Source organism: Abrus precatorius, unplaced genomic scaffold, assembly GCF_003935025.1.
Source record: "Abrus precatorius isolate BTA unplaced genomic scaffold, Abrus_2018 Scaffold7, whole genome shotgun sequence".
Lineage (NCBI taxonomy): Eukaryota > Viridiplantae > Streptophyta > Magnoliopsida > Fabales > Fabaceae > Abrus > Abrus precatorius.
In genome coordinates this window covers 20,160,854-20,177,586 of record NW_020874417.1, presented here as the reverse complement: position 1 = coordinate 20,177,586, position 16,733 = coordinate 20,160,854, and the positions used below count along the sequence as shown (strand labels likewise).

Here is a 16,733-nt window from a genome sequence, read left to right as displayed (position 1 = left end):
TCACATGGATTAATAACAAGATTTTCAAGTGCCAAATCCTGGTAATACTACAAGAAAAATACAAGATTCGGAGAAAATCTTTAAGAAAGGTAAAAAAACCTAGCTGTTTTCACGGAGTGAAGATCATTTTTGACCAATATAACTTTAAAAATGCAGAAGGCATGTACCTCATTACAAGGATAGAAAGCAATCAATATAATAAGCAATTGAGCTTCTCTACTTGACCAAGTGTTCCATATCAAGACATAAGTAACCTAATTAACTACTCTTTTATGAGGTGAAAATTCTGAGAGAGAGAAAAGAAGGGGTCTCAGTCTTACTCTCATCTCAAATAGGTTTTCAACTATTCATGGTTATAATAAACGAAATAAATATAATATTCATTGTTACTTTCTTGGCTGAATGCGAAAATCATTGCACTGGACCAATTCCATTGTTGTTTAATATATTGGGTTGGCTAATGGGGCGTTAAGACAGCAAAGCCTGTCTCTTTCGAGGAGACAAAGCTTTCTGGGTTGTCATTTGGATACGAGGCTGGTCAGATTTTTCACAGATTTTGCTTCCAATTTTCCATTCTAGCCACAGCTTTTTTATTCTTAATGTGTTGCTGATAATTTAACATGCTCTCCTCAAAGCTATGCGTGCAGCTGAATCAGGTCATGGCCAAAATGGAGTGTATACATATATATACCAATAATGCAGTGCCATGTATAGTACATTAATATTATTCTCCACAGAGAGAAAAGAGGGTAGGCAATGTGGATGAAACCTGGCCACACCGTCTGAGGGAGGAACTAGGAAGTGTGTCCAAAACCCTTTTCTTTCATAAATTAAATTAAATAAATAAATACAAAATAGAGGGCCAGATGATAGAAAGTGCGATGAAAACAACCACATGCCTTCCCTTTTCTCTATCTTGGCTTCCACTGGGATGCATCACCCTCTAATCATTGCCAAGAATAAAAACAAACAAGTTTGGCCCCATTTCAGGAACCAATCAACAGATGACAACACCATTCTCTATCCAATAGCCCATTTCCATTCATCAAAGCCTTCCAATTAAAGAATAAACTTTTTTTTCCTTACCAATTTATCTACCCGTTTGCCCAAAACATGGGGGAAACTTATTTTCGTAACGATCTTTCAAAAAATATAATAAAATCAAAGTATGAACTTACAAATACAATCCTTGCAGGTAAAGGAAAAGAAAGATTGAAATTTAACATTATCATAATACAAAATGTGTGGCTTTTATCACATGCCACCCATTTGTCCTGGACTCATTAGGCCTGTCATTCATGCCCTGCCAAAAAAAAGGAGAGAATGAAAGAAAGAAAGAAAACTTTATCATGCGTGACCAGCTGATGACTAGTCTGACCATCAATCTTGACCGTTGGATGTGAGACAGCAATGCCAACCACTGTTTGATTGCAATATTTTTAAACCCCCATGTTGTTTGTTTTCTCATAAGGGTTAAATTTTGCACTTGGTGTAATCGAGAGCTTGAGACACATTGAAAATGTTCTTTTTGCTTTGCAGGTACCAGTTAAAAAAGAAGTTTTACCTGCAACCTGACGTGGCGCTTAAAAAAATATGCAACATACCAAAGCAGTAGACTAGGTACCCAATATCCATACATATAGATTACTATAATGTTGCGCCAAATGAAAGTTAGACACTTTGGTTAACCTAATGATGCTTAAATATTTTATCTCTCCTCTATCTATAGGCTCTACCTTTGCAAGCAAGTTAAGATGATTGAGGCAACATGGGAGATCTTATCCGTAAGAGGTACAAAATAATAGTGATTAATTGGATCCATGTCCATGCTTTGAAAGTGGACTCTTTGTTCTTCATTTAATTAGAAATTAGAAATAGTGTTGTGCCTCCCGTGACAAATATATATAGAAGTTTGTTCTCTGTTGAACCGAAATTTAGAATAAAAACAGAGGGGTGAGAGGCAGAAATTGAAAAATGGAAAAAGATAACAACAATTGGGGAATTAGTTAGGAGTGCACGAGAACACGATAAAATTAATTAGGCAAGTTGTCCACTAGCCCATCTTGTCCAATCAAATAAACCTAAACTTTGCTCATGGGAGGTGCCATGTGAGGTCTCTATCTCTCTATTTTTATTATCATATTCAAAGCACATCTTTGTTTGTTAATCTTTCATTTCGTTTCATTAGTCAAACTAAACTTCAAAGTTAACTTCCTTCGCAGACCCTCCCCCCTTCAAATCAATTACGCAACTTATTTTATACTCTAAATAAAAACTACCAATAACCAAAGACGCAATTAAATCAATGTTAAACCCACAATAAAATTGTTATACTCTTTATTTGATAATAATAATAATTAAAAAAAATAAAAATAAACGGCAGAAAAACGAGCGGAAAGGAAAGAGTAGGGGCAATAAATGTGAGTAACTGAAGGACGCGTGGTTCCCCGTGACTTCAACTCCTTTTATACTCTTTCCTTTCTTCTCTTTTCTTCCCCTCACTTCGCATCATCATCATCTTCGTTCAAACTCTGAATTCTTCCTATTAATCGTTCATCTTCTCTTCTCTTTTCCAACAACTTGCGATTTTAACTATGGCGTCTTTCCAGCCGAACATAGATTCCAGTAATTCGGACACGTTGCGAGAATCCAATCACAAGAAGCGCAAGAAAATCGGAGATCCCGCCGGCGAACGCAATTCCCTTAACCTCATCCCGTGGAGCTCCGAGGTGGAGCAGCGGATCTACTCCCGCCGCCTCGTCGAGGCTCTCCGCCGGACTACGTCATCGGCGACCAAGCCTAGAGCCGCCGGTCAAGTCCGCGAGACCGCCGACCGAGTCCTCGCCGCCACCGCTAAGGGAAGAACGCGGTGGAGCCGCGCGATTCTCCGCCGCTGGAAGAAGCTCCAGAGGCAGCACAAGAAGGTGAAGAAAGTATCCGCCGGATTGAAGAGAACCGGGATTGGCGGTGAGAGAAGGAGCCGGTTACCGGCTGTGCAGAAGAAAGCGCGCGTTCTCAGCCGGCTGGTTCCCGGTTGCCGGAAGGTCTCGTTTCCGAACCTTCTGGAAGAAGCTAGTGACTATATTTCGGCGTTGGAGATGCAAGTGCGAGCCATGACGGCTCTCGCCGAGATACTCTCCGGTAGCGCGCCGGACTCGCCGGTGGCGTGTTGAGTTGACCCGGGCGCGTTGTTTACAGGCTAGGATGTATTGCGCCAGGTGTTTTTTAATTTTTTTTAATTATTATATCGTTTTTATTGGTTTCAAGATTCATGTATTTTAACGTGTACACTGTACATGCCATTTGCTTATTCCTCCTTTGAGTTCCACTATCACTACTTTTCTTTTTTCTTTTTTTTTCCTTTTATTCTTTTATATTTAATTGAATGGGAACATGCTACCTACTTCGATTCTTTTCTTAACTATAATTCTTCGATGAATGAATGAATAACTCGTGATACATATTTATCTGGAGAAAAGAAAAATGATCGCTTAAAATTGTTATTATATTTAATAAGTTAAAATAGCTTAAATAATAATTTTTCGGAGGTCAATTTTATTGTTCTTCCTTAATAATGCTTCCGTAAAATTGTGATATTGTAATTTCTATAGAAAGAAGATCTGAATATGCTTTTTTTTGTTTAATTTTACACGACTATTTTTCAGTTAAGAAGTTTTATGAACTTGTTTACATATAAAAACCAAAAGGAAGTTGTGTACGGTGCTCTTGGTTCTTGAAGCATGTATCAAGCAAGTTTCCATGTTAAATTTGTGAGAGACGATAACAGTTTCGTACTAATTGCTCGCAATCTAAGTTTTTTCTAATATTATTTTATTGTTTATTCTAAAATGAGAAAACATATTCCAATTTATTAAAATAAGAGAAAATAAACACCAAAATAAAGAAACTCTATTTTACTCTTCCTCCATTGTCACTTCCAGCCTTTTATCGCTTGAGTTTCAACATTTGAATGTTTCATCTTTTGTCACTGATGATAATATAAATTTCTCGGGATTTGTATTGCGTTGAAGTTACCAACTTAGATAACTGTAATTACCATTATGTACCTAATTCTACTTTTTCTATATATTTATAAATTCTCAGAAAAATTAGAAAAATAATTTTTACAATTTTACTTAATACATATTTATAAAATAGTAAAAAATTATAAAAATATTTAAACTCATTATATTTTGAATTATTTATTATTTGATATAAAAATATTAAATATTTTTAATATTACATATTTTTATTTATTAAAAATGATTCTTATCAATTAATTAATGTAATAACTTTAGTATTATTTTAAGAATAATTTTCATTAACTAACTGCCGTAGTAATTTTAATGTTTTGAATAAATAGTTGTCAAGTTATATTATTTTATTTCAGTAATTAGTGAAGAACTATTTTTTTTAAAATGTATATATTATTATTAAAGAGTGAGAACTTGTTTAAAGTAAGAATCGAATTTAATAATTTTGTATAAAATATGAGATTAATTAATCTTATTATTATTTTGAAAAAAATTTATAAGTAGATCAATTTTATAAAATTTTATATAAAATAAATAAATACTTCATTGTAGTATTTATTTTTTCAATAACTAATATTTTTAAAAATATAAGTAAATAACAAATTCTGGATAGTATACTCACAAATATTTATATTATGTTAAATTTAATAAATAATCATAAATATAATATAAAATAATTAAATTAATCAATCTTATATTATATTTTATGAAAATTTATTAAATAATTTAAGTATATAAGTTTGACACTTACTATCAATCTAAACTCATTATTAAAAAATAAACATTTATTTTCTTGAAATATGTAACATCATTAAAATTAATTTTTTAAATTTAAAGTTTTAAATATTAGTTCTTGTGATTTATAATTGTAAGTCAATTTAATTTTTGTTTATAAAAGAAATTAAAATTAAATAATTAAATGATGATTTGTTACAATATTAATATACGGAAGTTTAAGCTAAAAATAAAATGACATTATTTTAAGATTTTTAAAAAATAATTTATTTTTATTTTTGATTTTTGAAAATTTTGAATAATAATATCGTTTTCTCTTTTTTTTATTTTATTTTCTTCCATGATATTTTTTTTTTAACGAATGTAACAACGACATTCATCTTCCAACAACTCTTTCAAACCTCTCATAAGTTGCTCTAGTGTGTAATGTTCCACATTCCTATAGGAGAACACCAACTTCCTACTCATGTGCTTCCTTCATCTTCTTAATCTTTACCTATCTTTCCCTCATTTCTACTTCCTCCATCTTCCCATAACTTTTCATTTCAAATTATTTTGATTTTCTTGAACTTGTTTGTCTTTTTCAAACTACGAGTGAAAAGGTCGAGAGGACTAATCATTTTAAATTAGTCCAAAGATCTTGTTTTGAAGATTTTGAACATTATTTTTTGGTGCAGCCAAAGGAAGGGAAGAAAACAAAATAAAAGAAAAAAGAAGCGCATAAAATTGAGAAGTTGATGTTTTGTTGCTCAGAGATACAACATTACATACATCATTGCTGTGTAACTAAAGAAAAAGACGCCATGAAGAAAGATGAAGTAAAAGAAAAAAAATAAACAAAATTATATATTGCTTGAGAATATAAAAGATTGATAAAAATGAATAATTTTAAAAGATTTTAAAATATCGTCATTTTATGTTCATGATAAACTTTCATATTACTTAATGTGATAAATAATTACTTTGTTATTTAATTTTAATATTTATTAACAACAGAAACAAAATTAATTTATGATGGTTAATTTTAGAGACTAATATTTATAATTTTAATTTTAAAATATTAATTTAAAGAACATTAGAAATTTTAAATACTAAAGCGAATGTTTACTTTATTATTAAATATAATATCTAATATTTATGCTTAAAAAGTGAGAAACGTGATACTGAGAAAACGATCGATTGTGCTCAAGTTTGCTTTCGACTTAATAAGTAAGTAATACACTGAATTATCTCTCAAGATTAATTTCTGATTTTTTTTATGGAACACCCTTATTCGTTTTCTTATTAATTGCGCCTATTTCTTCCTTCTCCTTAATTAAAAAATATAGGCCCTTTCGAAATAAACAGGGCCGATTCAAATTTAATAACATCTAAATCCAAAAATGTAAAGGAGATTTGCCTTTTTGTTCTTGGTGGTAAGATTTTCCACGGATTGTGAAATGCATTCTATGCAATTCAAAACCTTAAACTGTAGACGATTCATTCCCTTTTTTCTTGTTCGTTTCCATTTTATTTTTAAGGTTTGCAATTTGTTGTTCCAATTCATTTCAATAATACTTTAATGGACAACAATATTTTTACATCTCTTAATATGTATATTCTCCTTTCACTTTTTTTTATGACAAGGGAAAAAAGTAAAAGAAGAGCTATCTCTTTTTTACAATTGAGAAATTTTTTCTTATGAATCAAGGCTATCTTCTTGCTATAAACTGAAAATTAATATTTTTAAACATAAAAATTAGTGAATTTTTTATTTTTTTTATATGCGCGACTGTAAAGGTAAATGTAACAAGAGTGCAAAAATAGAGAGATGTGTATGAAATGTTTTTGTATTTTAATATTACCAATTAACAGTAAAATACAAAGATTTTTTTAAAGAAAATACAATAAATTTACATTTCATGGTCTCACAAAAACAAATAATGCATTATTATACGATATACTCAAGATCAAAAGTCATATAAGGTTTTTCCCAGAAAAGAAATATGCGCAAGGTTTACATAATTCTTGATTTTTGTCTTTAGCAATAATATTAATGATCTTTCTTCACATTTACAGAATCAATGGTGTAAGGTATGACCAAATTATATTCCACTCTGAAGTAATTAATCGCCAAGTTGTTTAGGCAAAATTTGACTTTACACCGTACTTCACATACAGTCAAAATTTGCATTCTCAATAACTAATTAATCAAACAAGTTGCAGTGTTCATCTTTTGGTGCATAACCACCTGACCCGCATAATCCACGCTCCATGACAGCTTCATTTGCATATAGTATATTATCCCACTGTCATTTGCTTCTTCACTTTTGGTTATATATCGTTTTAGTTGACTGAACCTTTCTTAAACTAGTTAGTGCAGATCAAAGTAATAAAACATCATTAACTCAATAACTATATACTCATTTTAAGTAATTAGCAGTTGGCATCCACTGGCTAAACATGGACATTTCTTCCCACCAAACATGTCTGGTTAAGCTGTTAGGGTTCATAAGGATCATTAATTCATTATCTTCCACGATTATATATACTGCAAGTACGTGATGAATAATTTCAGTTTAGGTGGATTAACGAAATTTAGCTATTATTTCAAAGATTTAGACAAATTCGATCATTTTCTTCTCTCTTTCTTGAAATGCATGTGGTTAAAGTTTGCAAGTAACAGTAATCAATGAAATCAATCGGATTTATAAATATACATTAGATTAGAATGAAAAAGAGTGGGGAATGATTATAAAGCTGGGGAAGAGAAGATCCTATGGTAGTTTTGAATATTTTTAAGAAGAAAATTGTAAAAAAGAAAGAAAAGAACCCCACAAATTGAAAAGCTAATGGAGGAGGCAAAAATTCCAAACAGCCTGAGCTGAGTTTGATGTCATGTGCTTGGGAGGCCCTACAATATCAAGTGCACCGAACCCTTTTGCACATTGGCATGCATGTGACTATGTGAGTATAGGGAAGGGTCTCACATGCTATTTTAAGAACGAGAAGGGTTTGTATTGCATATTTGCATCCATATTGTTGTTCTTGGAACAGACACTTGAGGGCCTGATCGTATAAGATAAAAGGGTGTATAGGGTTGGGACCTACCCCTCTCCAGTGGGTGAATTAGCGACTTTTAAGGGATACCTTTTTCCTAATTAAAGGCTGACACGTGTGGAACCTTGACAATACAACTGTCAAGTTCCAGATTATCAGATTGTGACATGTCTATGCCCATGTGTCAATCCCATTTTTGTTCACTAGGTAGGGTTCCCCTCCTCCTGCACCCACACCCATTGCTAAATAAAATCCCATCTATCAAAACACAATAATCATTAAATTATTCAGTTTTCAACTTTTTCATCCTAATTAATTTTCACTCGTTATTAGGGGAATTACTTCTATTCATTAATCCCCCCTCTTTAATAAGTTATATGTGACTTTTTTGTATTTTTATGTGTAAAATTTAAAATTGATAAATTTAAATACACAATACCAAATCAATAATTTATTTTCATAATAGGTGTTTCAATTTAAAGTTGTATTCCTCTAATCCATATTACTACAAAATTTTTATTTTTATGATTATGAAAATATTATATTTTATTTCTATAGAATACATAATTTTGGCATTGTATAGTAGTTACGATATTTCTCTACACATGTAAGGCACAGAAAACGTTAATTAACATATAACTTTATAAAATAATTAAAATAGCAATATTTACATTCATGATATGTTTGTACGTGATAACGTCACTTCCCTGCGTAGATGGTTAATTAGAAGGGACCACACCCACATATAATGTGTATTTTGTTGGCTTGCCCCTTCTAACTTCCACGAAATCACATTATTTTGTGGGCTTTCATTTATTCTTTTTCATTCCCATTAGTCACCGCATTTCACATGCATCCATGTGCCTCCATTTAAGAAGCCGTCTCTCTCTCTCTCTCTTTCTCTCTCTCTATTTTTTTCCCCTTTGTTCTTTTCTTCTTTTTCTTAATTTTCTCTTCCTTCCTTTCGGTTTTCCATTCATCTTTATCTTCCATTTCTACTTTCCTGGTGAACGCTTGGCTCAATTGATAGACGAGCCAATGGCCTAATATATGGAACTGCCCCAAGGGGAAATACTAAGAATTTTTTTGCCCCTCTTTAATACTAAGAATATATTTTTCATTATAACTACCATTCTATCATGTAACAAGATATCATGTTCAAATTATAATATGCCTGTTTCACATTTAAATGTCATGATACACCTATATTGTACAAAACAGTATCGAAGTTCTTTGTTAATTGGTTTGTTCATGACATGCGTCCTTGCATTTTCCATACATGGGATAGCCCTAAAAAACCTGTTACAAGAGTTTGTTTGATGGAAAAACATGTTCTCTCGAATAGGGATGCCCCCTCTTTTCAACGTTCAAATAGATTGTGGTCCATCTAGTAACATACCTAGCTACCATGTACTATGTAAAATGGAGCCTGTTCCATCAATGACTTCGAAAATTGAGTTTACTTTATGTCCTTTTGAAAACTGGGATTAACCTCGTTCAAGGAGGTAAATAGATCATTAGCTTCTTTCATAAATCTACCCTTTTTTGTTTTTGTTTTTTTTAATAATAATAAAGGTAAGCTTACCTCAGTTTCATCATTGGTGTCATGGTTCCAAAATCTTGAATTGTGTTTCAAGCACTTCACTTTTATTGCACATTATGTTGGCCAAGCAAGTGAAGTAATCATATACTTAGGAGCCTTGGAGCCTAAAGCATCATAATTTGGGCATTGACCCATCATGTTTTTATTGTCTGATTAAAGAGGATCATAAGTGACGACTATTTTCTTATCTGTTTAAAAGATTTTATGTTTGGCTTGTGTTTTCACATGTATCTTGTTCTTGTCTGACTCAATACTGAAGTTAATTTTGACCATCGAATAATGGACAATCGAAGTACAAGAAAATCTACCATGGTAAAACAAAAATATTTTTTAAACAAAACTTAGAAATTGAACTATTGTCTTCTTCTAGTTGTTGTCTATCATAATCCCATTTAATTAGTAGATTCCTAAAACGAATTCCTAAAACAAATTATATATTAAACTCCAAAAATTTCGGAAATTCTGTCCTTTCTTAAAATATCTTTTTTACAAAAAGAAAAAGAAAAAATTAGAATGCGTGGTATGCAGAAATGCCCTGTTTTCTGGGGTGTCGCTTTCTGCTCAGAAATTCAGATGAGGTACCTGAATCTGTAATTGCATAACTGGATCCATGTGCCGCCAAATGACATGTCACAGTTGGATCAAAAGGAAGAGCTTGCATATTCCTGAATCCAGAGCCAACCAAAGAACCATTATTTTAGTTATTTTTTTATTCTTCTGCCTTTTCTCCCTTTGGTCTTATCAAAATCAAAGCAAATGCCCAAATGAGAAAAAAAAAAAAAACAACAATCACCCTTTCAATTCAACACCCTAATTATTGAATGCATTATGTACGTGTCAGCTAGTTTCAATTTAAATATCTTCAAATCACATTTATTAAAAATGGGAAATTATCGATTAACTATCCATATCACCGTACCTCAAATGTTGATAAACGCAATACAAAAAAGTTTATTCAAATATAGTAAATTGAAAAACCAGCACAACAAAAAAAAACGAAACGCAATGATGCGACGGTCAAAATAAAAGCTTATAATAAAACTCAATTATGCTGTTTTAATTATTGCCAAACTTTAGTTTACGAAAAAGTCTCAAGCCACACCAGCAACTGCAACGTAATAAGACTCGTTTGTTTGGTTTAGTAATAAGTAGCAGTTAAGCCCAACCTTTCATTAGATTAGATGTGGGGAGGGGTAAGAGAATAGTGGAACTAGTAAACGACAACATAAGAATTACTTTTGAGTTGTCAGAGTCCAACGACAACTCCCTCAAACAAAGAGTGGTCACATTGGGTTGGGCCCAACCCACTATGCGACAAAATGTGTGTCAAAACAATCAAGCTTCGCCCGTTTTCATTCAATGAACATCCTGTCGAGGTACCCTTGTGGCTCACACAACACCCCCTATTTTATATCATGTTTTCCTTTCATTCCTTTTTAATTCTATATTCTTTTCTTTCATGCACATGTTTTCATTTTCCTAATTTTTATATCTACGTCACTTTGCATATATAATACAAGCAGTTGGTTATGTAATTTTGTTTGAAAGCGTTATAGAATATTAGTTATTGTAATGAATAAATTATCTCTATTTAAAAATTGTGAATATTAGTTTTTTATCGAGAATATTTTTAGAAGTATTATTAAATAAGGGTGTTCTTATGAATATTTTTAATGATTGATTTATTACTAATGAATAAATAAAACTGGAGCTTGTTGGTGGCTGTTGGTTCATTGGTGTTGATGGTGGTTGAGAAAAGGGCAAAATAAGAAAAGGAAAACAAACAAAGTGAATGGGTTATGGTAGCAATGCAACAACAACTATTTTTGGGAGTGGGCCCCAATATCCCTTACCACACGTGGCCTCTTCCAAGGATCCATAAAAACTCCACGCACAGGGCCCCATTTAAGCGCCTTCACTGACCCGCCACCCCTCTGCAAGTACCACTAATTTTTTCCTGATTTTATTATCCCTTTAATTTTGGTACGATATTTTTAAAATATTCGTATACATGAAAAAAAGTGAGAGATAGAAAAAACAATACAATATTCAGAATTTAGTTTTTAAATAATAGAATTTGTAGATTTGCCATTCTCTTGATTGGAAAAAACTTATGCACATTCTTTATGTTTAAATGTTACTCCTTAATTAACACAAAATGCTTTATCTCATTAACTAATCATCTACCTATAATTTTGCCTTTCATTATATAAGTTATCAAGATAAATGTATTGAATAGAGAACAACTCGGTCTTACTTGTAGGAAAAGGAAACTGAGTATCTATTCGGTCTAGTTTGGCTGAATACCCTTTGTTAGGATTAAAAGGTAATTAATCTAATTATCTAAGGGTAATAATCAAGATATTATTTACTTTAAATAAAAGGCTAAAAATTAAGATGGGCTTAGCAAGCCCATGAGCCTATTACAGTGCCTATATAAGAAAGGTAAAAGTACAGATAAATGGTTGACTTTTCATTATAAAATAGCATTTATTTCTCAGAACTGAATCTTGACTTCAGCATCGGAGTACCTTTTGCAGGTACCCTCCCACGTCAGCAACGGTCAGAGAGACATCATCGCTACAGATCAGAGACTTGAAGATTAGTGTTTCCCAAGCAGAAACATTTTGGCGCCCACCGTGGGGTACAATTAGCCTTGTTTTTCAGATTAATCATGGTACTAATGAAAAGCCAGCAGGAAGGACATGCTCAACAAGGAAGAACCTCTCTGCAACAGCTGGAGGGTGTCACACCAGATGAACCAACACCTGAAGTTGTGATGCACGGAGGAACTGACGAGAGTCTCTTAGCTGTACTGAGACAGCTCAAAGCAGAAATGACGGAGATGAAGAGGGAGAGAGAAAAGGATGCACTGGAGCTCTCGGCTCTAAGAAGGGAAAATGCTAACTTGAGAGAAGAAATAAGAACACATATCCCTTCCCAGACTACACCCTTCGTCCAGGATCAGGGGGAATCTTCGGCGTTACAGGAGAAATTAAAGCAAGTTTTTCAATCTGAAGCCAAAAATGACTGAGAAGATCTTGTGAATCGGAGCTCATTCATTCACCACATCTTGGAAGCTAAGCTACCCGACAACTGGAGAAGCTTAACAATAGAAAAATATGATGGTACGTCTGATCCTGGGGAACACTTAGACATCTTCACAACTTAGGTCGATCTGTATACCGAGAACAATTCTTTATGGTGTAGGATTTTTCCCACCTCACTTCGAGGACTAGCCCTCAGTTGGTTCACCCGACTTCCCTCTTCATCCATCGACTCTTTTGCAACCCTCACAAAACGGTTCAGCTTGCAGTTCGCCACAAGCCGACCTCATCCCTTAACATCCTTGGCGCTGGTCAATATTAGGCAAGAAAAGGGAGAATCACTTAGAGCATTCATGGAATGCTTCGGCAGAGTTAGCCTTTCGATCCATAACTTGAAACCAGCAGTGGCTATGCACCACTTCACAACGGCCCTTAAACCAGGACCTTTTGTTAACAGCATCTGCAAGAAACCACCTGTTGACTTAGACGAGTTGAGAAGTCAGGCTGCAAAGTATATGTAGATGGAGGAATTGTCCGAGTACTAAAACCAGGTACGGATGGACCAGTCCAATTCAAAAAATACAGATAGAAGAGAAACTTTCAAGTCTAGGCAGGAAAGTAAGGAGAAAAGAAATGAACTTGAAAGGCTGCCCAGGGGACCCAAATATCCTTCCTACACAACGCTCAACACTAATTGGTCCAGAGTACTTGATCAGGCATTGGCCACATAAATACTGAGAATGCTTAGACGCACCAACACCCCTCCTTGGGCAGATAAAAGCAAGGCTTGCTGCTACCATCAGAACAGGGGTCACACCACCGAGGAGTGCACAATGCTGAAGGATAAATTTGAAGAATTAATTAAGGAAGGACATTTAAAAGATTTTGTGCAGACAAATCCCATCGGTCAATCCAATAGAGGAAGAGACCGTTATCCTGAGTCATCGAGGAGATACGATGACAAAAGATTTGAACGACAGAGGAGTAAGTCCAGGGAACCCCCAACTAGACGATATGATGAACGTGAGAAGTATCCTAAAAGGGTCATTAATACCATAGTTAGAGGATTTGCCGGTGGAGGACCTACCCATTCGGCCAGAAAGAGACATTTGAGGCAAGTTCGATCAGTCAACAATGTCTCACTTGGTAATAGGATTCGAATCCCCCCTATTACATTTACTGACGAAGACTTTCAAGGAGTCGACCCGATACAAGACGATCCCATGGTGATAAGTGTAGACATTCTCAACTGCACCGTACGGAAAATACTTATTGATCAGGGAAGTTCAGCTGACATCCTCTACTGGAATACTTTTAAGCAGTTAGGCATCCCAAAAGAAGAGCTCAGAAAGTATCATGAACCGCTAGTGGGTTTCTCTGGGGAACGAGTGAAGACACGGGGTTGTATTGACCTGTATACCTCATTTGGGTAAGAGCATGAGGAAAAACGTATAAAAATCACTTATCTTGTAGTGCATGCGAACACTTCCTATAATATACTACTCGGTAGACCATCCCTAAACAAATTGAAGGCCATAGTATCTATTCCGCACTTGGCCATGAAGTTTCCGTCTGAGAGGGGCTGAATCGTTACAGTTCATGCTGATCAGAAAACGGCTAGAGAATGCTACTTTGAAAGTTTACGTCTTAAGCCTTTCCATAGGAGCAGCCGAGATATCAACATTGTATCCCCTCGGTTAGAAGAGGAATTGGATTTTGAACTTGATCCCAGAGTTGATGAAGGATATCGGGTTGAGCCCAATGAAAATAAGCAGTCTTTTCAACTTGGACTAAAACCCGAACAGGTTGCTTATTTGGGAGTCGGTTTGTCTATGCAAGAGAGGCAAGCCTTTCAGGAAGTACTACAACATAATGCCGATTTGTTCGCTTGGTCTGCTTCGGATATGCCCGGCATAGACCCTGCATTTATCTGTCATCACTTATCGGTTTATAAGGGGGCCAAACCAATAGCACAAAAGAAAAGGAAGATTGGTGGAGACAGAGCAAAGGCAGTAGAGGAGGAAACTAATAAATTGCTGCAAGCCGGCTTCATCTGGGAGGTCAGATACTCTACCTGGCTAGCCAATGTCATCATGGTTAAAAAATCAAATGGGAAATGGCGAATGTGCACAGATTTTACTGACCTCAATAAAGCATGCCCAAAGGATGCATATCCATTGCCAAACATTGACACCTTAGTGGACGACGTAGCAGGCCACAATGTACTCAGCTTTCTGGATGCCTATTCTGGCTACAATCAGATTCGAATGTATCCCCCAGATGAAGAGAAGACTGCATTCATCACGAACTCAGCAAATTTTTGCTATCGAGTAATGTCGTTCGGCTTAAAGAATGCAGAGGCGACATACCAGCGACTTCTGAATAAAATTTTCGAGAAGCAAGTAGGTAAATGCTTGGAGGTATATGTGGACGACATGGTGGTTAAGTCCACGGCATTAGAGCAACACCTTGCCCATTTGGAGGAGGTATTCGGGAGGCCAAGAAGCATGGTATGTGGTTTAACCCCGAGAAGTGTACATTCGGTGTAGCCGGAGGCAAGTTTCTAGGGTTTATGTTATCTGAAAGGGGAATCCAGGCAAATCCAGACAAATGTCAAGCCATCATCAAAATGGCCAGTCCTCAGAATATCAAAGAGGTTCAGAGACTTGCCAGTCAGATTGCAGCCCTTACTCGATTTTTGCCAATCATGGCAGAAAGGTCTCGGCCTTTCATCGAGTTGCTAAAAAAATCCCAAAAATTCGTATGGTCCAACGAATGTGAGGTTGCCTTTGTTTAGTACAAAAGTATGTTAGCAGCACCACCTGTGCTGACAAAACTGAAGCTTGAACAAGAGATGATTATTTATTTGGCCGTATCAGATAATGCCATCAGTTCAGTCTTACTACAAGAAATACCTGAACCGGCTCCTGTATATTTCATCAGCCGAACACTCCAAGGTCCTGAATCTCAATACCAGTTGATGGAAAAAGTAGTACTGACCCTACTACATACAGTTCGTCGGTTAAGACATTATTTCCGAAGCCAGCCACAAGATGGTTGTGCGCACAGATTGTCCAATGGCTAAAATTTTGAGAAAACCAGAGTTGGCCGGTCGGTTGGTAGCATGGACAATTGAGCTCAGGTGCTAGCGGACTTCGTTAACGAATTCACAGCACAAAAACAACCCATATCAAATATTTGGAATCTGCATGTTGATGGATCGTCAAACCGACTAGGTAGTGGAGCAGGAGTTATACTTGAAGGGCCAAACACAGTCACCATTGAACAATCCATTCAGTTTGGGTTCAAGGCGTCCAACAATCAAGCCGAATACGAGGCTTTACTTGCTGGTCTCAGATTAGCAAAGGAGATGGGAGTTAAACATATTATTGGCTGGAGTGATTCAAAAATAGTGGCCGAACAAGTTAATGAGACATATCAGGTTAAGGAATCGGTTATGCTCCAATATTATCAAGAATTCAAAAGAATGACAGATGAATTTGATGAGATATGTGTTCGACACACACCAAGAAACATGAATGAACGAGCCGATAGGCTTGCTAGACTTGCTAGCCAAAGGAAACTTAGGGCAATTGCAAAGCGTAATTCATCAGGAAATCCTCCAACCCAGCATCACCAAACAAGAGTGTATGGACATAGAAAATATGCCTCAAAATTGGATGACCTCCATCATCCAATACCTTACCAACAACACCTTACCAAAGGATCCGGTTTCAACTAAGAAAATAAGGATACACGCAGCTAAATACCTCCTCCTCGGCAAAGACTTGTACAAGAGAGGGATCTCAACACCTATGCTTAAATGTCTTAACGACGATCAAGCTAGCTATGTCATGAGGGAGATTCACGAAGGTATCTGTGGTACTCACCATGGCAGCAAAAATACTCAGAGCTGGGTACTATTGGCCAACACTCGCTCAAGATTGCCATGTGTTTGTAAAGAAATGCATTCCCTGTCAACAACATGGTCCTCACCTACACCAACATGCCGATACCCTCCGTCCTATTAGCTCTCCTTGGCCCTTTGCTATTTGGGGTATGGACCTCCTCGGCCCTTTCCCTTTAGCAAAAAGGCAATGTAAATTTCTACTTGTCGCTGTGGATTACTTTACCAAATGGATTGAAGTTGAGCCCCTTGCCACCATCACGGCTAACAACGTACAAAAATTCACTTAGAAAAACATCATCACACGTTTTGGCCTCCCTCATGCATTAATTACAGATAACGGCCTGCAATTTACAGATCGACGATTC

General features: G+C 35.3%; 1 protein-coding gene across 1 annotated transcript; it reads left to right on the top strand.

Moving 5' to 3' along the window:
• Window positions 1–2,411: 2,411 nt before the first annotated feature.
• On the top strand, window positions 2,412–3,395 carry LOC113873135 (transcription factor bHLH149). The gene has a single exon (XM_027511129.1). The coding sequence runs from the start codon at window positions 2,595–2,597 to the stop codon at window positions 3,171–3,173; it is 579 nt and encodes a 192-aa protein (XP_027366930.1). The 5' UTR covers window positions 2,412–2,594; the 3' UTR covers window positions 3,174–3,395.
• The last annotated feature ends 13,338 nt before the right edge of the window (window positions 3,396–16,733 follow it).

Excerpts from the sequence above, each read along its gene's own strand:
- LOC113873135 (XM_027511129.1), top strand. The coding sequence starts at position 2,595 with ATGGCGTCTTTCCAGCCGAACATAGATTCCAGTAATTCGGACACGTTG.